The sequence below is a fragment of the Rhinopithecus bieti genome, unplaced genomic scaffold, assembly GCF_001698545.2.
Source record: "Rhinopithecus bieti isolate Rb0 unplaced genomic scaffold, ASM169854v2 scaffold_62513, whole genome shotgun sequence".
NCBI classification, from domain to species: domain Eukaryota; kingdom Metazoa; phylum Chordata; class Mammalia; order Primates; family Cercopithecidae; genus Rhinopithecus; species Rhinopithecus bieti.
In genome coordinates this window covers 51,768-75,099 of record NW_016823623.1, presented here as the reverse complement: position 1 = coordinate 75,099, position 23,332 = coordinate 51,768, and the positions used below count along the sequence as shown (strand labels likewise).

The window sequence follows — 23,332 nt, the reverse complement described above, 5'->3', positions numbered from 1 at the left end:
GAGAGCAGTCCTGCTTGCTGCCCATTCCCTTTCTCTAGGAGGACCTCTAAGGAGTTTTACAGCACCCTGGGGGGTTTCTAGAATGGTTGAAAACCTCTGGCAGTAGATCATCCATCAGGCTTGGTCCCAAGTTCCAGACCTGGGTTCTTGACTTCATGGCCGTTGGCCGGTGACCTAAGTTGAGTCTCATTTTCCTAAGTTGAGTCTCATTTTCCTCATTCAGACAAGGATTGCTTATAAGAATGTTCTTAAGTGTGCTTTCAAAACCATGGAGTATAAGGCTTATTTTACTCCTTAAGTCTTCCTATTTCCTAGTCAGATCTCATTTGCATGTTGTATGTCATCTCATCAATTATTGGGGGACCTAAGATCCCCATTTTCTATTATTTGGCCCCGTTGATGCTACAACTTCTGCCTTTCAGCTTTTCAGCCATTGTTCACTTCAAAATGGACAAGGAGGAAAGGTAAATTGGGGTTCTACCACTCCTGCCTCTATAATAAGGGGCTCTAGCATCATGATTCATTCTTGAGACTGACCCTCTGACAGGCCTCTTTTCATTTGCAGGTGGGCCAAGAGAAAGGAAACTGCTCTTTCCAGAAAAACCCAACTCCCTGCATCATCCCTCAAGAACAAGAAAATATCTTCCACACAATATTTGCTTTTTTCACAAAGTCTGGCAGAAAAGTCTTGGTAAGGATTTGCTTAGTGGCTGGGGTAACATGGGTGGTCCTCACTCGGAAGACACCGGTTTTCTATTTGATATTTATTATTTCCTAAATCTGGTTTTAATCAATTGACTTATAAAGGCACAGACTGTGGTCAACTCCTAATTTGCAGTCTGAGGTTTCAATCAAAATGTTAAATTTACATTCCAAATCCTATTACCTGGGAAAGGGATAAATCTTTGCAACCCACCAAGCACAAAGTAAAATGTTTCTTCGACTAGTATGAGTCTAAGCAAGAGTGATTATTCATGTGCAAACGTTTTGGGAAACTGTTTGATAGTATCTACTAAAACAAAACATATATGTATCCTGTGACACAGCCATTCTACTCTTGAGTATATCCCCAAGAAAAATGAGTACTTGTGCCCCCCAGAGAAGACATGAACAAGAATGCTCACAGAAATGTTAAAATAGGTGAAAGCTGAGAACAATGCAAATATCCATCAACAGGAGAATAAGTAAGCAATTGTGGTATAACCATACACTGGAATATTACACAGTAATGAAAAATTGCTACTGCTATGTTCATGATATTGAGTGGAAGAAGCTAGAGACAAAAGCCACATATTGTAATATTTCACTTATACAAAGTTCAGAAATAGCAAAAACTAATCATGGTGATAGAGGTCAGGAAAGTGGTTACTTTCAGAGGAATATGGATGGGATGGGGCATGAGGGAGCCTGCTTAGATGCTGGAAATGTCGTACACCCTAATCAGGGTGGTGGTCCTCCAGGTATAAACACATGTAAAAATTTATAAAGACAGGCCAGGCATGGTGGCTCACACCTGTAATCGCAGAACTTTGGGAGGCTGAGGGGGTGGATCACCTGAGGTCAGGAGTTTGAGACCAGCCTGGCCAACATGTTGAAATCCTGTCTCTACTAAAAATACAAAAATTTGCCGGGTATGGTGGGCGCCTGTAATCCCAGCTACTCAGGAGGCTGAAGCAGGAGAATAGCTTGAATCAGGGAGGCAGAGGTTGCAGTTAGCCAAGATAGTGCCACTGTACTCCAGCCTGGGTGACAGAGCAAGACTCCGTCTCAAAAAAAAAAAAAAAAAATTATAAAGACATACACTTCAGATTTGTTCTGTTTACTATATTTGTTAATACCTGCATTTTTAAAACATGAAGGTATTGAAGATGGAATGACAGTGCTTTTCCAAAGCCTCCTTTTTATTATCTTTGGTTACATTTCTCTAAGCTCCTTATTTCAGCCCTGGCACATCTCACCTTTATCATTTCCTTTCTCATTCTTTTCTCCTGTTGAGAAGGATGACTGCCACTTGAAAGGTTGGGATTTTTTCTTTTTACTAACATAGCGAGGATGATACATTTATTGCTTAAAGCCCTTAGATTGTTAGATGTAGTGATACCTAGTGATTTTATAGTTATGACTCTGGCTGAAAATTTTGCCCTATAGATGAAACATCATCAAGGTATGTATATGCATTTCGGAACCTATCATATAAAAAAGAAAACTTTTGTACCTTAAATTTGGGATTTATGTTTTTGGTTGTTTGTTTGTTTGTTTGTTTGTTTTGAGATGGAGTCTTGCTCTGTCGTCCAGACTGGAGTGCAGTGGCGTGATCTTGGCTCACTGCAGTCTCCACCTCTAGGGTTCATGCAATTCTCCTGTTTGAGCCTCTCCAGTAGCTGGGACCCGCCACCACTCCTGGCTAATTTTTGTATTTTTAGTAGAGACAGGGTTTCACCATTGGCCAAAATGGTCTTGAACTCCTAATCTCAGGTGACTTCCCTACCTCAGCCTCCCAAAGTGCTGGGATTACAAGAATAAGCCACCACGCCCAGCCGGATTTACGTCTCTATTGTAACTTTTGTGTTTCCTTGAGCAAGAGTCACGCGACTTCTTAGCCCTCTCATTTACCCTACCTGATAAATAGGCATGAAAGTATATTTGCACAGGTGGAAATCACACAATGTAGGAAACGTGTCTGTGTTCAAAACTCATAAGAATGCTTTCAGAATGCAAAATTTAAGTGTGTGGTTTTAAAAAATACATATATATATATATATATTTCTCTTTGTGAATTCATCCAATTCTTGGTAGGATTAACTAGTGAGCTGTTTTCTCCCAGTTGCTTGACTTAAAGGCCTGCTCTGGTTCCTACCGGGTGGGAAATCCCTTGAATGCCCTCTGGTGGCAAGAAAAAATGATTGCATCTTCTTATGGATTTCCTCTGCCTGAAATTGCCTCAGTCACCAAGTTCATGGAGCCCACTACTCTATAAATTGTTGTGGATTTGTCTTTGTTCTTAATTCCATTGGAAAATTTTCTGACTTTTCTTCTCAGGACTGTGAAAAACCAGGAATTTCTTGCCTAACAGCACACTGTAACTTTAGTGCTCTTGCTAAAGAAGAAAGTCGTACTATAGACATTTACATGCTGCTGAACACAGAAATACTGAAAAAGGTAAGCCCTAAGGAACCGCACTTGAAGGATAAATTTAGAAGCATTTGAATTGTTGACATCTGATTTTGGGGAAAAAAAGGAAAACATTTGATTTGGTGTCCTCATGACACTCCGGCTGCCCCCCCTTTTGGCTGTCTACAAGAGACTCTGTATTTATTTTTATGTACTTCGGGGATACAAGTGCAGATTTCTTACATGAATATATTGTGTCGTGGTGAAATCTGGGCTTTTAGTGTACCCATCACCTGAATAGTGAACATGGTACCCAATAGGTAACTTTTCAACCTTCACCCCCTTCCCACATTTTGGAGTCTCCAATGTCTATTAATTCTACTGTTTATGCCTATGGGTACCCATTACTTAGCTCCCACTTATAAGGGACAACATGCAGTATTTGACTATTTTTGAGTTATTTCTATTAGGGTAATGAACTCCATTTCTATCCATGTTGCTGCAAAAGACATAATTTAATTTAATTCTTTGTTATGGCTGAGTAGCATTCCATAGTGTGTGTGTATATATATACACATTTTCTATAACCAGTCATCCATTGATGGACACTTAAGTTGATTCCCTATCTTTGCTATTGTGAATAGTGCTGCAATAAACTTACCAGTGCAGGTATTTTTTTATACAATATTTCTTTCCCTTTGGGTATATACCCATTAGTGTGATTGCTGGATGGAATGGCAGTTCTATTTTTAGTTCTTTGAGAAATCTCCATACTGCTTTTTTGATTGTACTAATTGACCTTCCCATTAACAGTGTATAAGTGTTCCCTTTTCTTTGCATCCTCACTAACATCTGTTGTTGTAGTTGTTGTTGTTTAACTGTTTAGTAATAGTCTGGCTGCCCCTTTTGAAACTTTTCCAGCAAGTGCCATTGGTAATTCTGCTGGTAGACAATGCCAGGGTAAAATACCAGACCCTTGCTACTCAAAGTGTGGTCTGAGGACCAGCAGCATCAGCATCACCTGAGAGTTTGTTAGAAATGCAGAATCCTGGGCTCCACCGCAGACTTAATAAATCAGCATCTTCATTTTAATACATTCCCCATGGATTTTGTTTGCACATTTAAGTTTCTCATGCTTTAGCTTGCATCAGAATCACCTGGAGATCTTGTTCAAACACAGATTCCTTTGGGGTGGAGTCTGAGGCTCTCCAGTTGCCACAAGCACCCAGGTGATGCCAGTCCTGCAGGTCTAGGGACCTCGCTCTGGATGAAGGTGGACTAACCTTTTCTGTAAAGGGCCAGTAGTAAATATTTCAGGCTTTGCAGGCCCTACAGACTCTTGCAACTGTTCAGCTCTGCCATTGTATTGTGAAAGCAGCCATAAACAAATGAATGGGCATGGCTGTGATCTAGTAAAACTTTATAAAAACAGGCAGAGGGCCAGATTTGACTCATGAGTCCTAGTTTAAATGACACTTTGTTTTAGTCCAACTTTTGAACTTCAGGTCACTTTGCTATTATGAGTATGTCACAGGTGGTTCATTAAAAAACACCTCAACCAGTGCATTGGTGGCTCTTGAAGAATCATACAAATTTCCTATGATTTATTTTAAGATGAGAGCTGCTGAGAGGCCACTTCCAACAAGATGCTGTAAAAATAATTACATGTGAAGATAAAACTAAATATGCATGTTAGTCACAGAGATTCCAATTATTTTTCTTTAGAAAGACTAACTGTGTTAATCTGTACAAACCTATCCGCGTGTGAATGAATAGCCTTAGAAAAGTCATTCTGTGGAACAGGCACAGAGGTAACACACTGACCTGAGAGGATGCAGGCATCAGGGGATGTTTTTCCATTTTAATCTGTAGCTGTTACAGCCCTCACACACCCTAAGAGAGCTGTGCATAGTTCTGGTTTCTCTGGTTTGCTCTGGAGGGAAACTGGTTTGGGGTAAGTTGGACTCACACCGCAGAGCTTTCTTCTCCCTTTGTACCTCTCCCTTTATAAAGGACAGTGTTGGAGGACCAGGCATGACTTAGCACACCACTGGCCATCCTCTGATTCCAGAGGGAGCCTGGAAACCCCACATCTAGGGAAGTACCTTCCTGAAATGTGTCTCCAGGCCAGGCTGGAGGGCTATGCCTCTGCATACTTACCTGTCCCATTTGTATTCTTCACAAATGGTGTTGCAGACAGTTTTATTGCCTGTGCGATACTTGCCACTATCCACAGAGCCCTGGTGACAGCACTGGTGGCTGTAAGCCACTCTGATGTTTCCTTTATCCTCAACCCAGATGGCCGCTGCTTGCACTTCAGTTGTTTGCACTTAACCATGCACAGCTCTGCAGCCTGGTTCTTCTGCACTTCTATCCCGGTAGCTGGTGGTGACCCTTTGCCAAGGAACATGTCCCAGTGACTATTGTCCCCATGGGCCAGCCAGGCCAGTAGAGCCCCAGGCAAGAGAACTGAAAGCTGTAGGGTATCATATGAAGCCTTCAAGGCTCATTCTCCATGTGCCCTTTCAGCAGAAACCAGGAGCATTTCCAGGTGCAAAGAAAAGCTTAGAACAAAGTTGACCTGGAAGCCAGATGGGGCCCCAGCTGCTGCTGGAGCTTCAGTCACCCCAAAGCCCGCTACAGCCTCCCTTGGGGAGTTGAGCCCGCATGGCTCCAGGCCTCCTGAAGGATGTGGAGCAGTGCCAGCCTTGTGGTTTGCCTGGGCCTACGGTCGTGTTTATTTTCCTTTTCACCTCAAGATCTGGCCCCAGACAAGGGAATTTGAGGTTTTACTGTTTTGACCTCAACAAGTTTTCATTTGAAATGTAGGATCTGACTTTTAAAATCACCGTAGGATTCGGATTTCTTTGGAAACATTCTTCCAGTCCGTAAGGCTTTTTCCACCGATTCTCCAACCATGGGGGCCCATCCTGTGCCAGACTCCTTGTCTGCTTGGCCTGTAACATTGGCAATTATTATCATCATCATCATCATCATCATCATCATCATCATCATTATCGTTATTAACATCTAAAGTTATTTTTATTTATTTTAACTTTTTTATTTAAAAAATATTTTTAGAGACAGGATCTCGCTCTGTCACCCAGATGGGAGTACAGTGGTGCAATCATAGCTCACTGCAGCCTCAAACTCCTGGGCTCAAGTGATCTTCCTGCCTCAGCTAATCCTCAGCTAGGACTGCAGGCACGTGCTACCATACCAGATGAATTTTTTTAAATTTTTTGTAGAGATAGGATGTTCCCCACGCTGATCTTGACCTCCTAGCCTCAAGTGATCCTCCCACTTCAACCTCTCAAAGTGCTGGGGTTACAGGCCTTAACCATTGTGTCTGGCCCAAGATTATTATTATTATTCCAAATTGAAAATACAGCATATCCTGACACATAAAACCCCACCTTTATAAAACTGTTAAATTGGTAAAAGATTATTTGTTGCTTAAAATTATTGCTTGCTTAAAGTGAGTTAACTGGACTAACTCTTTTGAATGACAAGCTTCCCAAAAGCATTTAAATTGTGTTTTATGGTTGTTTTAAGAAAAGAATGATAATTGATGTGTAACTCCCAAGTCACATATACAGACTGGGTTACCTGTGTGCCCCAGGAAGGTCTTTGTGGTTTCATTGGCAGAGATGAGCAAAGGGTACCCTTGGAACTGTTTTCTGTGGAGTCCTCTATCTTCCTGTTCTTTGAGAGTTTAGCCAAAGGTGGCATCAAAGTGTGAGCTCCTTGCATGACAGGCAAGCTGGGTAGATATACAACACACCTTGCCTGTGGAGTCCCTGCTGCCCCACAGGTAGAATGTTGAATGCACTAGTTCTCTGCTATCTGTTTCCACAACAGAAGCCAGGCTTCCCTTCTGCTCCACGATCAACCTGTCCCACTGGCTTGAGGTTCTGGCTCCTCACCAGGCCACAGTTTTGCCAGTCCCTGTCTTCTTCCAAATTCATTCTCCATCCCTGCTTTGGCGCCATTTTCTGGTTATCTGGATCAGTGGCTTTGAATCTGAGCCCACAGGAAGGTCTCTGCCTGCCTCTGGCTGGGGGGTGATTCCTGAGTCTTAGATGTGCTCCCTTATACCCCTGCCCCTTTCTCCTTAATTTATAAGCCAGATATTTCCCCCTTCCCCATCTCTCCATCAGGCACCCTCTTTCAATGTTAAATGGTTTTGATTCCCAAACAACTTCATTTAAGAGCAAAGAAAGTTAAAAGCAACTCATATGAAGGGTTTGAGGGTTGTGGTCAAGGCAGGAAGATGCCTATAAAATGTAGATCAGATGCCTTCTGTGGAATGCCAGGCCTCAATTTGCTGTACACAATTAAGCAGTTTTATTTATCCTCAACTCTTTGTGAACATGTCAATATCAATATCCAAATATCTGACTCTTACTGCTTGGAAACCACAGCGCACAGCTTGCATGTGTTGATTACTCCATCATTTCCCAGCAAACTCCATCATTTCCCAGCATCCACCATGAGCTGCAAAGAATTCTCAAGAGAGACCCTGAAAGTCTGTGTTTATGTGGGTGCCTGGGATGGAGAGGTATCTAGTTCAATGATAAAATTTTTGTCTGGGCTACATGGAATCATGGAGTTTCAGTTCTGCCCCGTCCCTCTCAAGGCCCAGCTATTATCATAGAAAAATCTTTGAGTAAGTTGTGCTGTTTCTTCCACAGGACAGTTCATCTGTCATCCAGTTCATGTCCCGCGCCAAGGTGAAGGTGGATCCTGCCCTAAGGGTGGTGGAAATAGCTCATGGGAACCCAGAAGAGGTGACGGTGAGTCAGCCACCCCAGGACAGCCCTCGTCAGAGGGCAAGGGAAGCTGGGTGACTTGGAGACCTGGAGCTGGAATTTGAGGGTCAAGACAGTCTCTAAGCCAAGATGTTGGGTTTGTGGCAAACCCGAGACTATGCCTGCCTTGGCTTCCAGGCCCCCCCTGGAGAACTTCTGTGGTTTGTTCTTGTGATAGCATTGTCCTTTAGGATGCCATCATTATGTGAACGTTTCCTGCTATGATTGTATGGAAATGGTCTGGAAGTAACCCCGCCTCAACAGGGTTGGATTTCCACTGTGGAGCCAGGACTATTTATGTCTTTCTTAGACCTTTCCTAAGGCAGACCACATCTGCCTTACCCATCACATTACTCCATGGGTAAATATTGTGTTTTTGGTTTGGTTTGGTTTTTAAGAGACAGGGTCTCACTCTGTCACGCAGGCTGGAGTGCAGTGGCACAGTCATAGCTCCCTGTAGCCTTGAATACCTGGCCTCAAGGGATTCTCTCATCTTAGCCTCTAGAGTAGCTAGGACTACAGGCGCACTGCCATGCCTAATTTTTAATTTTTTTTAAATTTTTTTGTCAAGATGGGGTCCCACGATGTTGCTCAGGCTGGTCTCAAACTCCTGGCCTCAAGCAATCCTCCTGCCTCAGCCTCCCAAAACACTGGGTTTCCAGGCAAACATTGGGTGTTTTAAAAACAAGTTGTTTGAATGACTTAAAGAGATTACACCCAAATTGCCAAGACCTAGTAACTACTCTTTAACCCTATATTTACCACCCCCTTCTCCTCCATAAAGTGCAGTTGGCACCAAGGCCTCCGAGACACGGGAGGATGTGGCAAACCATGAGGCTTATTGTGGAGGTGTGGGAGAGGCTGGAGGAAAGCTGCCTTTGTTTGAATTTTTTTTTTTTTTTTTTTTTTTTTTTTATTTTTTTTTTTGGAGGCGGAGTCTCGCTCTGCGCCCGACTGAGTTAGCAGTAGCCGGATCCTCAGGCTCACCTGAGAAGCTCCGCCCCTCCCGGGTTTACGCCCATTTCTTCCTGCCCCTCAGGCCTCCCGAAGTAGCTTGGGTACTACAGGCCGCCCGACCTCCGGGCCGGTAGTTTTTGTTATTTTAGTAGAGACGGGGTTTCACTGTGTTAGCCCCAGGATGTCTTCGATCTCACATGACCATCGTGAATCTGACCTCGTGATCCGCCCGTCTCGGAATTTTATTGCCTTTGATTGTTGTTCTTGCAGGAGCAGGGGGGTTGAGGGGGGTTCATCCTGTATTTGACGCCCACACTAAGATCCCAGGGGAGTAGAGGAGGAGACAGCAGCCGATGCACTTCTTTTGCCAGTGAGCTATGCAGTGATGCTACCTTTCTGCATCCCCTTCTGTGGAATTTACCGTCTCTCAAGGGCAACTTACCCTTTCTTACAAGAGTCAGTGTTGCTGTGACACATTTACAAAAGTGACAAGTTTATAATGATTATGTGCTTAGAAACTGTTGTTAACTTACTCTCTGACAACAGTGGAGACACCACATGTCGAAATGTCAGAATGGGGATCAAACCAAAGACCACTCTTACAAGACCCTGGTTGGGAAGGGTTCATGTAGAAAATAAATGCTGGGCCGAGGCAGGCAGATCACCTGAGATCAGGAGTTCAAGACCAGCCTGGCCAACATGGTGAAACCCTGTCTCTACTAAAAAATATAAAAATTAGCCAGGCGTGGTGGTGGGCTCCTGTAAACCTAGCTACTCAGGAACTGAGGCTGGAGAATCACTTGAAACCAGGAGGTAGAGGTTGCAGTGAGCCGAGATTGTGCCACTGCACTCCAACCTGGGCGACAGAGTGAAACTCCGTCTCAAAACACAAACAAACAAAGAAAAAACAATAATAATAATGATGCTTAGGAATAATAATAATGATGCTTAGGGACCTCAGTAAAACGTCAGTCCTGCCCGTTTTTGGTGAGTAAGAGGTGATATAACATCAGTGAGCCTGGGATGAATATGAATTCCTGAACGAGTGAGGGGTTGGGCATTCCCTACCCAGTGAGGGGAACGAGTGTTCCATGCAGACTTTTATGCTCTACCCACAAGAGAAGTTGTCCAAGCACTATTTTTGTTCGTTTGTTTGTTTGTTGGAGACAGGGTCTGGCTTTGTCACCCAGGATGGAGTCAGGGTCTTGCTTTGTCACCCAGGATGGAGTGCAGTGGTGCAGTCATGGCTCACTGCAGCCTCCACCTGTCGGCTCAGGCCAGGCACTAATTTTAATAATAGAAACCAAATGGAATGATGCTGGGTCATTTACTACTTACGGTCAGTTTTTCTGGAAGGTCCTATATTTGGAGTTGGCGTTTCCCTTTTCTTCCCTGCCTTTTGGCAATTTAACTGCTAATTCAGACCTCCACCTGGGAAGTGAAAGAGGAAAGTGGTTCCCTGCTCATTGTCATAGTTCTGGTTTAAAAGTTTTATAGCATTAAATACATGCCCAACATGAGAGGTTTAGAATGTTCTGGTAAACCACAGTGTTAATAAGTAGAAGCTAATGGAAATACCTAACAGGTTTTCTACATGTGGAATCCCTTGTGTAGATGAAAAAAAAAAAAGTACTGGGCATATTGCCTTCCATTATAGGACTAGACTGTGGGATCCAGGAAAATGTTGCTTAACATCTCGTTGGATTCCAAGTCATCTGTACTCCCCCAAAATACCACTTCCATTAATTACTGTTCCATTTGGAGCACTATGGTGATATTTTCATTATCAAGAGTTCTTGGGAAGAGGCTGAGGGTTTTTTTTAGCACTCCCAAGAAAAAATTAACACACATGAGAATCCCACAATGCCCCTTCTCCCTCCTTTCCATGACTTTGCCTTTTCAGTCCATGAGCTACAGTGAAGTTCTACAATCTGTTGTTCTCAATTTTCCTGGCAGGAAAAAAAAAAAAATCTTTTCTGAGTAGGAAGGTTTGCCTTTTTAGAACAAACACGTTCTTCCCTGCGTGATTCTTCTGAATGCCTGGCCCTCTGTCAACCATCAGTCTGAAGGGGAATTTCCATAAAGGCTCGTCACCAAATTTAAATCAGGCAAAGTTTCAAAGATTTTAGGTTAGGCACCAAATTGTTATGGCCTTGGAAGGAACAGGAAATATACTTATATTGGTATCAAGCAGGGTGTGAGTGGAAAGGAAAACAATCAGATTTTTAACCACATAACGTGTGCATGGTGGTAAATTTAACTGATTGAGAAATCAAGCAATATTCCTGTGATTTTTTTAAACAGGAGTTTTAAAGTGCATTTTATATTGAGTAGTTATTTCACGTTTTCTTAAAACAATTATTGTATTGAACTAAAAATAAACGAGGTAGTTTGTTCACATAACAAATCTATATTCAAAGACATGTGTACGATTTTCCACTTAGTCCATTTTTCTGTTCTCAGCATTACTACAAATGCCTCATTCCATCATCACGTTGAATTCTTCAGTATCTTCTATATCATTCCGGGGCATCTCTGGGAAGCAGTGATGCCTGTCTTCCCTTAGAAGCACACTGATAACCCCAATATACCCACAATTCACACTTTTTCCCTTCTCTGAGGTGTGCTGTTTTTTGGCACAACAGAAAAAACACACTACTAGGATTTGCAAAACTGCATTCTGGGCCTGGTTAGGTCATAAACTACAGAACCTTAGGTCATATATTCTCACCAGGTGCTTGTTTCTCCACTGCAAAAAATAATTCATATTTGCTTGGTCCTTTGTAGTCCTTTACTGTTTCATTTATCTTCATGATGACCCTTAAATTTAAGTAAGGTAGTATTATGCTCATTTTATAGAAGAAATTCAATCTCAAAGAGGATACAGTCTCCCAAAGATCCCACAAGCAGTAATATATTAGGCAGAGCTAAACTCACACCCTCTCACTCAAGATCCTAGTATTGGTACATGCCACGCTAATAAGTGTGCTAAAATGGATGAAGGGGCAATTTCTCAGGTCCCTTCGAATGATCCTGCCCTCTGCTTCTACTTGATATTTTTTCTCTCTTCTCTCAACTAGCATTAACATCTGAAACTATATATAATCACCAAATTTCATTTACCATGGTTTTTTTATTTAATCTTTAAATTTTTCTATTTCCATGTTAAATGCAGAGAAATGTTACTTTTTCGAAAGTTTCTACTGCTGCCTGCCTCTCTGAAGGCCACAGGACTTACCTATTTGTTTGTCAAAGCAGAAATTCCCAACATTTTGTAAACATCACTAATTTTTTTTATAGCTGTAAAGATGATTATTCCATACTTAAAACCAATTCAAAATAAAATACTCAATACTTCTTATTCCCTGGGGTAGTAATTTTAATTAGATTCTATTGATTAGTTATTTTATCCTGTGTGCCTTTATTTGGGAAATACTGTTGGTCTACCGTGCTATTGAATCTCTTTCCCTAACAAGAAAACATCAGTCTTACGAGTCCGGAACGCTTTTACTTTCACTATCACATATGGAGAGTGAACTAAACACCTAACTTGGAAAGTAAAACTTAAATAAGGGATTCAGGACACTTCCCAAGGGGTCATATGACCAATTTAAGAGTTAGTATGATGTGCCTAAAATAACAAATTAACTCTTTTACTTATAATAAAAGTACAAATGTGCTGATTAGACATGCTGACATGTACATATGAAATATGCCTAAAGCAAATTAAAAGAAAACAAAATAAATTCTATGGCAATCTTGAAAAGTCTGGGAGCTCAATAAATATTAAAAGTATGCTCTCGGCCGGGCGTGGTGGCTCACGCCTGTAATCCTAGCACTTTGGGAGACCAAGGCGGGCAGATCACGAGGTCAGGAGAGCGAGACCATTCTGGCTAACATGACGAAACCCCATTTCTACCAAAAAATTTTTTTAAAAAATTAGCCAGGCATGGTGGCGGGCGCCTGTAGTCCCCACTACTTGGGAGGCTGAGGCAGGAGAATGGCATGAACCCAGAAGGTGGAGCAACTGAGCAAGACTGTCTCAAAAAAAAAAAAAAAAAAAAGAGTATGCTCTCACAATGAGAGCATTAAACACTTGGTAATTAACATAATTTAATATGCCCAAAATGAGAAAATATACAGGATGAGGGATGAGGAGTACACATAGGAAATTTTTGTGATTTGCTTCATTTGATTGTATTGCTTGCTTGTCTTCAGGAAGGAAGATTTTGACTTCCAAAGTAACGAAATATTTAAGAAGGGAATTCACATCTTTCTGTTCTAAATGGTATTCTTGTGCTATTTTCTCAGCAGTCCATGTTTCTGGAAAAAATGTATGATTATTGAGAAGTGTCAATGCTTCTACAATGGAAATTTTGCCTTTGGGAATGCTCTTAATATTTATCATACCAAAGTGATGACCTTTCAGCAATCTGAATTCCTTTGGCTCTTGACGTGTTGTTTCAGCAGCTTTTACCTGCGCGGAAGACACGGGATCTTTGGAATCAACATATACATCTTTTAGAAATGACAGCAGCTTGTCATCTTTATGAGCAGTCTCTCCCTTAATTTCTGAGTAGAGACTAATCTGCGGTCACAGGAGGCTGTTGGTAGAGGACTGCCTGGGAGTGGGAGAGGGCTTCATCTTGCTGATTTCCCATTCCGCTCGGTTCTCTAGGTTGAAATGCCTGATCCTGTGAGTCACCGCAGCCCCCATCTCCTCATAACATGAGGCCCTCAGGTTTACGCCACACATGGGAACACTGGCGCAGGAAACCTCCGGGGCACCCGGAGCGTGCACACATGTCCTATGATTCTTTTTATCTTTTATTCTTATGCCATGGTTCAAGTTGTGTTTTACAGAGCATTTGGGTGAATAACTAGAAATATGGCATAGATTCTTGAGGCTTTGCCTGGTTCACTAATGACTGGCTCCAGGGCCTTTCTCAGGGAGCGTGTTAGCATATGTCTAGGATCAGCCACAGCCGGACCTGGCTCTGTACAGACCCAAACCTGAGAATGCCATGTGAGACCTGCGTGACTGCAGAATCAAAGTGCTGATTGCGAGGTGCCGAGTACATGTTGAATTTCATCTTCAACCTAACTCTACTTACCTTTCGGGGAGTGAGTAGGGGGTGAGAGGGGAAAATTCAGAAAGTGTTGTTTGAGGCCCACAGAAACTCTAAAGGTGAAGAACAGGAGAAATGTAGTTAATCATGCCCTGGAAATCTGGCCTGCAGAAAGAAAAGGAATTTATCTCTGAGAAGGCCTTCAGGAAGAAAATGAGTAGGCTCTGGAGATGTTCATCTCTCTTCATGGCAGCCATAAAAAGGTATCAGATGATGTTGAGGGGTGAAGGCGCTTTCTCTGATCCCTGAATTGGTTACTGAGGCCCACAGAAGAAGAAAGGACCCCATCATTTGAGGCCAGGAACTCCCCCAAGGCAAATCAAGACTTTATGGAATCAGCTCTGTTACTGCAAGACATCCCCTCAAACTCCCATCTCAGTCTGTATGAGAAGCGTGCAAGAATTCTTGCTATTTTCTTGATATTTTCAAATAGCAGAATACATGATAAACTTGTAAGTCCACAGATGAGTCCGTAAGCTGCTGCCATGTGGAGCGTGCACCAGACTGAGGTCTTCGGTGCCAGCCGGAAAGACTGGCTCGTTGCATTTCAGCAGAATCAGAATAGATTCGAAGGCTATCCAGTGGAAGTGCTCAGAATTGCACTGGAAGACTGGAGAACCAGACCGAAAATCAGAGGGATCCGGAAACCTGAGGACCATAGGCTGTGTCCAGGCGCAGGAAGTCTGGCATGGTGTCCTGGACACTGGATACAGCTGTCCCTAGCTTCTCTTCACCTTGTGCTCTGTCTGGAGTCAGGCAGAAACCTTTCTACTTCCTGGAGTTGCTGAGAAAGTTCGGTGATACCAGCATGAAGCTCCTAGAAGAAAGGCTGGTGCACAGCTGCTGCTTAGGGTGGCACAGCACTTCTGCAGACCTGCCCACATGTGACTTGCCCCTTCACACCACTCCCTAACACTCCCCACCAAAGATGCAAGCCTGGTATCTCAACCAGAGAGGCATCTTTCAACATGGCAAGCAAGATTACTCCAAAAAAATGCCACTTACCATTCGTTTGGTGTACTGCTTCTAGAGGCAAAGTTTACCGCTTTTACTGTCATGAAGTAGACTGTGACTTGTTATTTATCATTTATGTGACCAATTATAGTTACAATCATGTTCCATATGACAATATAATCTTTCCCCCTTGAACCTCACATTATGCTGAGACGTAGGATGAAGAGGAGGGTTGTTGAAGGTTCAACACCACCCCAACCTATGCCATCAGTAGTGGGTGGTGGGCAGTTCTTTCTCCTCACCCACCTCCCCACATGTGAGAATTAAGCTCTGACCATCAAGAATTGAGAAAACTCTCGGTATAGTTTGCCAGACACATGAGTCATATTTTCTAATGGTCATCATTTGCTTATTTGTTTGATGAATATTTATTGAGGGCTTGCTAAGAGCCAGGCACTGTGCTAGGCACTGGAGACTCGATAGGTAACAAAAGAGACATGATCCCTGGCCTGCCCTCCCGGAGTTGGCCAAAGAGGCAGCAGTCAGCAAGGATGCAAACAAGGATTCTATTTCCAGTTGAGGTTAGTCCCCAGGGAGTAGCCTGCTTTAGATTGGGGGTCAAGGAATGTTTCTCCCAGGAAGCTGAGACTGGCAGATGAGAAGGAATTCTCTTGCCAAGCATGAGGAAGAGTATCCCAGTTGGGGAGGAGAGTTGTATGGAGCCCCAAAAGGCTTGGCCTCTTCAAGGCACGGAAAGACCAGGTAGCAGGAAGCTGGTGAGCAGTGAAGAGAACCATGGTGGACCTAGGCAGGGTCCACCCCAGGTAACACCACTGGGCCATTACAAAGGAAAGCCATTGAAAGCTTCTGTTTGGAGCAGGGAATGGCATGATCCAATGTATGTTCTTTAAAAATGATAGGCCATTGTGTGGATGGTGGGTTGTAGGGGCAAGGGTGGAAATAAGGAGCTGGTTAGAAGGCTGTGACTATCACCTGGCAAGAGGTCAGGGTGGCAGAGGAGATAGAGCAAGTGGACAGTATGTCTATTTCATTGAAGGTGCAGTGACCGGTGCCAGTCACATGTAAGGAGTGCTTATCCTGGAGGACTGGGAGGGATCCAGTGTCATCTCAATGCAAAGCCTCTTGCACGACACATCCACAGGGGCACTCTGTTGATAGTGGCTGTCATTGCATAAAGAGATGGCCAAGGAGATGAACCACATGAAAAATGAGCCTTTTTCTCCCCAAATCCTCAGGTCCTGGTTAGTTTACTCTAAATCAAAGTTTCCAGTCATCATCATGATTATCATCATCATCATTATTTTTAGGCAACAGAACCCATTTCTAAATTGAAACGTGCTTTGGTTGACTCAGGGGTTAGGTTCCTGGAACTCCCTCCTGGTGGCTTCCATACCCGCTCTCTGGACCCCTGGGCTCTAAAGAAGCCACTGCTATGGAAAGTTGTATTTTCAGAAGGTTACCCAGTTCATCAGAGGCTTTCACTAGACACTAGTTCTACCCCCAATAACTATGAACAAAATGAAATTTTTACCCTCAAGACTTCCACAGCCCCAAACAGGTCAACACACATATAGACACACGTGCACACACACTCACACCCCTGCAGCACTGTATGCATATGTGCCCAGAGTATCTGTACTGAAGAGGTCAAGACAGGCTTCACAGAAGGAGTGACCCCTGAACAAGTATTGAAGGAATTTCCCATGTGGACAAGGAGGATCAGGCATTCAAGATGAAGTCAGATGGTATCTTGGGCTGGATTCTCAAGAAGCAGACCCTGAAATGAGGGCATCATGTAAGTAGTTTATTTGGAGAGGTGCTCCTAATGAGACTGGAAATAAATGGGACAGGATAGGAAAGAGGAGAAGGGAAGCAAGAGTGAGATGTCAGGGACCATCTTAGCCTCATCCTGATCCTGACCTCGGAGCTGGTCCTACCTGGAAGCAGGGGAGCTGGGCTCTCACACTCCTGTATCTGCCAGTCATTGGTTGGGGCTGCTCCAGAGGTAGTAACCCCGAGGCACTTGACCCTCTAAAAGTAAGGCAGGCCTCTAGAAGTGAAGGCATGAAAAACCTGGGGGCTGTGCAGGCCGAAGCAAGAGAGGGGACCCAAGAGGATCTGGGCAGAGAACTGAGTCTTGGCCACAGATGGAAATGTTCTCCACTCGAAGCCTGCGTGCTCTGCTCAGTGTGTGTGTCTGTGTCCCCTTAAGATGAAAGACCTCATTGTGTGAGGTGTGCTCAAATCTGCCCAATTCCTATGAAGTGCTGGGCATGTGCTATCATTACCTCCTGTGAGTCTGACATTGCCCCTATGAACTAGGCACTACGACTTCCATTTTCTGTTGACGAAATGGAGGCTTTGGGAGTGAAGAAGCCTGCCGGATGTCCCACAGCCGGTCAGTGAAAGAGCCAGTTCTGGCCACAGCTCTGCCTGTTGGCAAGCCCTGAGTCTCCCTTGACCCCTTGCCTCTCTGGCTTGTGCTGTCCCGTAGCCCAGAGCCCACACACAGAGCAGGTGGGAGGAATCGCATTCCTGGGTGGTAGACAGCTGATCTTCTGTTTTAGGAGTGACCCTTGGCTCTAAGGGCCTCAGGAGCACATCATGCTCAGACTATTTGGTGGTCAGTTGGCTTTGGAACTCTTCCCATTGTGTCCTGATCCTTAAGCAGATGCACAGATGTGCAGTCAAGGGGTGAATGAAGGCTCCTCAGGATTCTCCATCGCTTCAGGTAAATGAGCTCCATCTCCTCTCTCTCTAAAGAGCAATGTGAGGATTATGGGGAGTAGTAGATCGGAAACCTCTCAGCATGGTGCCTGGAGCATAGTAAGTACTCTACAAATGTGATCTGTTACCAATAACAGAAATTAGCAGAGCCCAGCTCATTCCTCTGCAAATTCTGACAGAGCAAGGGATTTCGGAAACGTGACACCTGGCAGGCACAGGGTATGTTTGATATCTGCGTTCATCACAGCACAGACTTACAGTGCCAGTCTTGCCGAATGCACAGTTTATTTTTTGTTCATTTATGTCATCTCTGTAAGTCTCCCTGTGCCTCTGAACTGGCTTGCTTTCTAGGCTGAGTTCTGAGAGCCATCTGAGGCATGGTTCTGCTGAAAACATTTCTTCCAGCCCCAACCACCCTGTCTCCCTCCTCCCTCCCCCACACCTCCACTGGCTATTAGATGGAATCAGAAGCAGGTGGAAGTGTCATCTCACTGTCACAGATGTTATTCTCTTTCCACTTCTTATTTTATATAAATTCCTTCCTTCTGTTGAGACAAGTGTGTGATGTTGACAGCAGAGAGCATCTTGCCCTTGTCATTGACCTTTAGCTGGCCTAGGTCTGGAGTTGAACCTCCTCTTGGATAATATTGACCGAGCTGTCTCCCATCTCTGGAAGCCCTCCATCCAGCAGAAGCCTGGGCAAGATGTACAGCCATTGTGGTCATATTCTCAGGCCTTGTGGAGACATGGGCATTGCCAGCTGTTACAGTAGGCATATTTGCATTGATCAGAACATGAGAGTTTCCAGAAACACAGAAGTGAATCAAATAGTGTGATTTAGGTTCACCCACTGCCTCAGACTGGAAGCTGGCTTCTGGCCACTCCCTGACACCAGCTTGCCAACCTCAGGTGCATTAAACTGTACAGCAGCAGGCAGGGTGCCAGTGTCTGGACCTGCCTCGAAGGCCCGTTTGTCCTCCTCAGAGGCCCCCTTGAGACAGATCCTCATACTCCTCATTTTCGTCTGTTTTGTTGGTCAGCATCCAGTGTGTGAGCCCTCCAGCCAGGGTCCACACCAGGCCATCAGCCATCCCTTCACTGGCCAGAGCTCCTGCCTTCCCCAGCTCAGCATGCTACGACCCTCACAGCCACTCCCCCAAAACCAGCAGACTTCTCCTCAGTCAGTCTTCTCCTTTCACACCACCTTCTCTCTTATTGAAACCATGGATCTATCCTGGTGAAACCATTTCCCCTGCAGCCCTCTCATGGGGCTCTTTTTCCTTGTACTCCCACATGCAGTTATCTCTTCTGATCTAGATTCATTTTGCAGTGTACCTGCTCAAAACCCTCCAGTGGCTTCCCATTCCTCTTAAGGTAAAGCATGGAGATCTTACTGTGGCCTCCAGCTCCTGTCTGTCCAAGCACATCATGAACATCTTCCTGTGGCTTCTTGTTCATCCTGTTGGCTCCAGTCCACTGGCGGATGGCAGTGTCTCACCCTTGCCAAGTTCACTCATGCCAAAGGGGGGTTGCATATCATGTTCCCTCTCCTTGGAATGATCTTCCCTCCCTTGTTTAGCTGGTTAACTTCTGCTTGTCCTTTCACCTTCAGCTCAAATGGCTCCTCAGGGAACTCTGTTCAGTCCCATGCCTCTATCATGAGGATCTTTTATCATCATGAACTTCTCCTTTGTAGCCCTTCCACAGTTATAATGGTGCATTTATTTGTCTAATTGGTTAGTAGTCTCTACAAGCTGGAATTACTGTGAGGGCAGACTGCCTGTTTTATTCATCAATGAATTTCCACAATGTCTAGCACATAGAAGATACTACAGACACATCTGTTGGATGGATGGATGGATGGATGGATGGATGGATGGATGGATGGATGGATGGATGGACTGACAGAGTAGATGGACAGATTGACAGGTGGTGGATGGGCAGATGGATGGATGGATGGATGGATGGCCAGGACTCCCCCAAAGGATATAACATATAACATTTGCAAGTATATTTTTGAAGGAGAGGGAAAATAATCACACTCAGAGACTCCAGCTTCAAATCCTACCATCTCTTTTGTTGCAGACTAAGTCGTGTTCATACTTCATCTGATTTTATAGCAGAAATGATGTTGAGTGTATTAATTTATATATTCATGAATCATATAATGAATCAATGACTTGGTTCAGGTAACAGGAATGCATGCATTCACGTCTTTATTGTATACAAATTCACAGTTTACTGGAGTCCATAGACAGGAAGATTCATCATTACCTTGGAGAGTGAGAAGGACCTAGAACTGGGACTATGAAGTATCCAGCTGTGGTTTTAAAACTCTGTTTTGTTGGAGCCATGGGTTCCCTTGAGTTGGTTTAGGGGCTGCTGAGACCAGGTTAGGGAGGAACAGGGCTTAGAAAGAGGGGCTGGGCCAGGTGCAGTGGCTCACACCTGTAATCCCAGAACTTTGGGAGGCTGAGGCACACAGATAACTTCAGCCCAGAAGTTCAAGACCAACCTGGGCAACATGGCAAAATCCTATCTCTACAAAAAAAAAAATAATAAAAATTAGTTGGGTGTGGTGGTGTGTGCCTGTAGTCCCAGCTACTTGGGAGGCTGAGGTGGGAGAATCACTTGAGCCCAGAAGGTTGAGGCTATAGTAAGCCAAGATTGTGCCACTTCACTCCAGTCTAAGCAACAGAGTGAGACCCTGTCTTCAAAAAATAAAAACAAATAAAAACAAACGGGGGCTGAGTAAGCTGGGTTCTAGCTGCCTACCTAAGAAGCTCCACTTATATGCATTGGGATGCTACAGTAGGTTGAAAATTACTATGTTTCCAAGAGCTCAGAGAATGATTAATTCCCCTGAAGATGGGGAGCAAGGCAGACTTCTTGGGAAAGGAGATATTGGAGCAGAGTCTGTCCTTTAAAAAAATAAAATGGTTTTACTTGCCTTTAAAATGCTCAATTTAAAAAATAGTAAAAAGTAGAAAAGAGAAATAATATTCATAATATCAAAACACATCTATTTACTTTAAAAATTCCTACTATATTTCTGCAAAGCCGAAGTCTTCTATGTTTTAGATAATCTTCTCATTTTTTATTTTTTAATTTTTTTTTTCAAACAGTCTCACTGTGTCGCTCAGGCTGGAGTGCAGTGGCACAATCTCAGCTCACTGCAGCCTTCACCTCCTAGATTCAAGTGATTCTCTGCCTCAGCCTCCCAAGAAGCTGGGATTATGGGCATGCGCCACCACACATGGCTAATTTTTGTATATTTTGTAGAGATGGGGGTTTCACCATGTTGGCCAGGCTGGCTTGAACTCCTGGCCTCAAGTGATCCACCCTCCTTGGCCTCCCAAAGTGCTGGAATTACAGGTGTGATCCACCACACCCAACCTATTTATTTTATTTTATTTGTTTAGTTTAGTTTAGTTTAGACCAGGTCTTGCTCTGTCACCCAGGCTGGAGTGCAGTGGCACACTTACGACTCTCTGCAGCCTCGATATCGCATGCTCAAATGATCTTCCTGCCTCAGCCTCCCAAGTAGCTGGGATGACAGGTGCACGCCACCATGGTCAGCTAATTTCTGTGTTTTTGTAGAGATAGGGTCTCACTATGTTACCCAGGCTCATCTTGAATTCCTAGGCTCAAGCAACCCTCCCACCCTGGCCTCCCAGAGTGCTGGGATTATAGGCATGAGCCAGCATCTTCTTATTTTTTAAATTAACATAATAAACATCATTTTCCCACATTATTACTATGTTTTCAAAAGTCTCTAAAATTTGGCAATCAGGTAAAAAAATGATTACGTATCCTTTCAGTGTCATACTAGAGCATCCCCTCACCCCTTTCTACTCAAAGTGTGGTCCACGGACCAGCAGCATCAGCATCATAGGGGAGATTATTTGAAATCTAGGCTCTCAGGCCCCACTCTAGACTCTAATTCAGAATCTACATTTTAACAGAGTTCCTCCTGTGATTCTTACACACAATAAAATTTGAGAAGCACTGGTCCGCAGGCCTGCCTAACCCTCCAGGGCCCAAATTCTGTGAAGTTACATATTAACTTATAGAAGGCTGATAATTTATAAATGACTCTTGCCAGTAAAGACAAAAATGATTTCTGTTTGACTGAAAATATCCCAAAGGTTAGAGTTTACTGCCTTGTAGGATATTAGCCAGTTTTGTACTTGATTTAGTAATCTGATTTCAGTAATTTTTTTCCTGTGACTACACATTTTTTTCTGGTCTTTTTAAAACTAGTGTTGCCACCCTGCTGACTTCCTCAATAACAACGTAAATAAATCTTTGCCATGTATTCACTATATATTTGTATGAGAATCATGTTTTTAACTTTTTGAAAATTATGCTTTGACAGCCAGCTTTACTGTCATCATTTTTAATAGTTCTATGATATTCTATTTTGTGATTGACCATAGTTTATTTATCTATTGCCCTGATGTTAGACACTTAGGATATTGCTAATTCAGCACCAATATAAATAATTCTGCAGTGAACATCTTTGAGCATAAAACTTTTTCCATACTTTGTATTTCTTTCCTTTGAGTAAAGTTTTCAAGTACAGAATTAATGGATCAAAGGGTATGAACATTTTTATTTTAATTTTTTATTTTTTTAAGACAGAGTCTTGCTCTTTCACTCAGGCTGGAGAGCAGTGGCACCATCTTGACTCACTGCAACCTCCACCTCCTGGATTCACGCGATTCTCCTGCCTCAGCCTCCCAAGTAGCTAGGACTACAGACGTATGCCATCACTCCTGGCTGATTTTTGTATTTTTAGTAGAGACGAGGTTTCACCATGTTGGCCAGGCTGGTCAAGTATGAAGATTTTTAGATGAGCAATAATGAGCTTGTCAGATGGACAAGGATGGAAGGGCATTCCAGGAGGCAAGAGCAGCCTGCAGAGAGGCTGGGGACCACCAGTCTCACAGAGGAGAGGCCTCTACCTGGCTAGAATGTAAATATGTGCCCTGGGAGCAGCTGGAAAGGCAGGAAGGAGACCAGAGTATGAAGGCCCTGGTGTCCTGAATTAGATGCTCAGCCTGAAGGAAAATCATGGACACTGTAAACCAAAAAGTGACGTGGTGAGACCTGTGCCTTAGAAAAACAACTCTAACAGGAAGGAGGCCTTTCCGAGCCTCCTGTGATAGTGCTGGTGAGAGAAGACAAGATGTGAGCCAGGAAGTACCTGGGATGGAAACAAGAGGATGGAGAGAAAAGTTGTTTAGAAAGGTGTAGAGGCTTAACCAGGATCATCTGGCTCATTGGTGGTGACGACGGGACCTGATCATCAGTGCTTCTTGCCTCTCCATGTCGTCCATGTTGCTGTTCCTTCCTTGGAGTTTTATTTTTTAATCTAAGATATGACTTCCTAGAGCTGCAGGACACTCAGCTCATCACTCACAGATGAGTTTGAGAGTTGTGATGTGAGAGAACAGGCTCTGCCAAAGCATGGAACATGCATCCAAGGGGATGGACAGCATCCCTTAAAATAATAAGAGATGAAGCCCACATTCCGGGGAAGTGACAGGGCATTCTTGTGGAACTTGCCAGACTAAACTGTAGCTGCTACTTTAACCTCTGTGTCCACAAAACCAGACC

At 43.7% G+C, this 23,332-nt stretch overlaps 1 protein-coding gene and 1 pseudogene across 1 annotated transcript in view; one reads left to right on the top strand and one right to left on the bottom strand.

The window, feature by feature from the left end:
• The window catches only part of LOC108521712 (integrin alpha-9), a 100,805-nt gene that overhangs the window by 49,920 nt on the left and 27,553 nt on the right, over positions 1-23,332 (top strand). Inside the window, exons 6-8 of the mRNA XM_017861678.1 lie at positions 566-691; positions 3,040-3,159; positions 7,806-7,907. Of these exons, the coding sequence (XP_017717167.1) occupies positions 566-691; positions 3,040-3,159; positions 7,806-7,907 (348 nt within the window). The remainder of the gene's footprint in view (positions 1-565; positions 692-3,039; positions 3,160-7,805; positions 7,908-23,332) is intronic.
• Positions 11,359-13,596, bottom strand: LOC108521711 (NADH dehydrogenase [ubiquinone] 1 alpha subcomplex assembly factor 4 pseudogene; annotated as a pseudogene).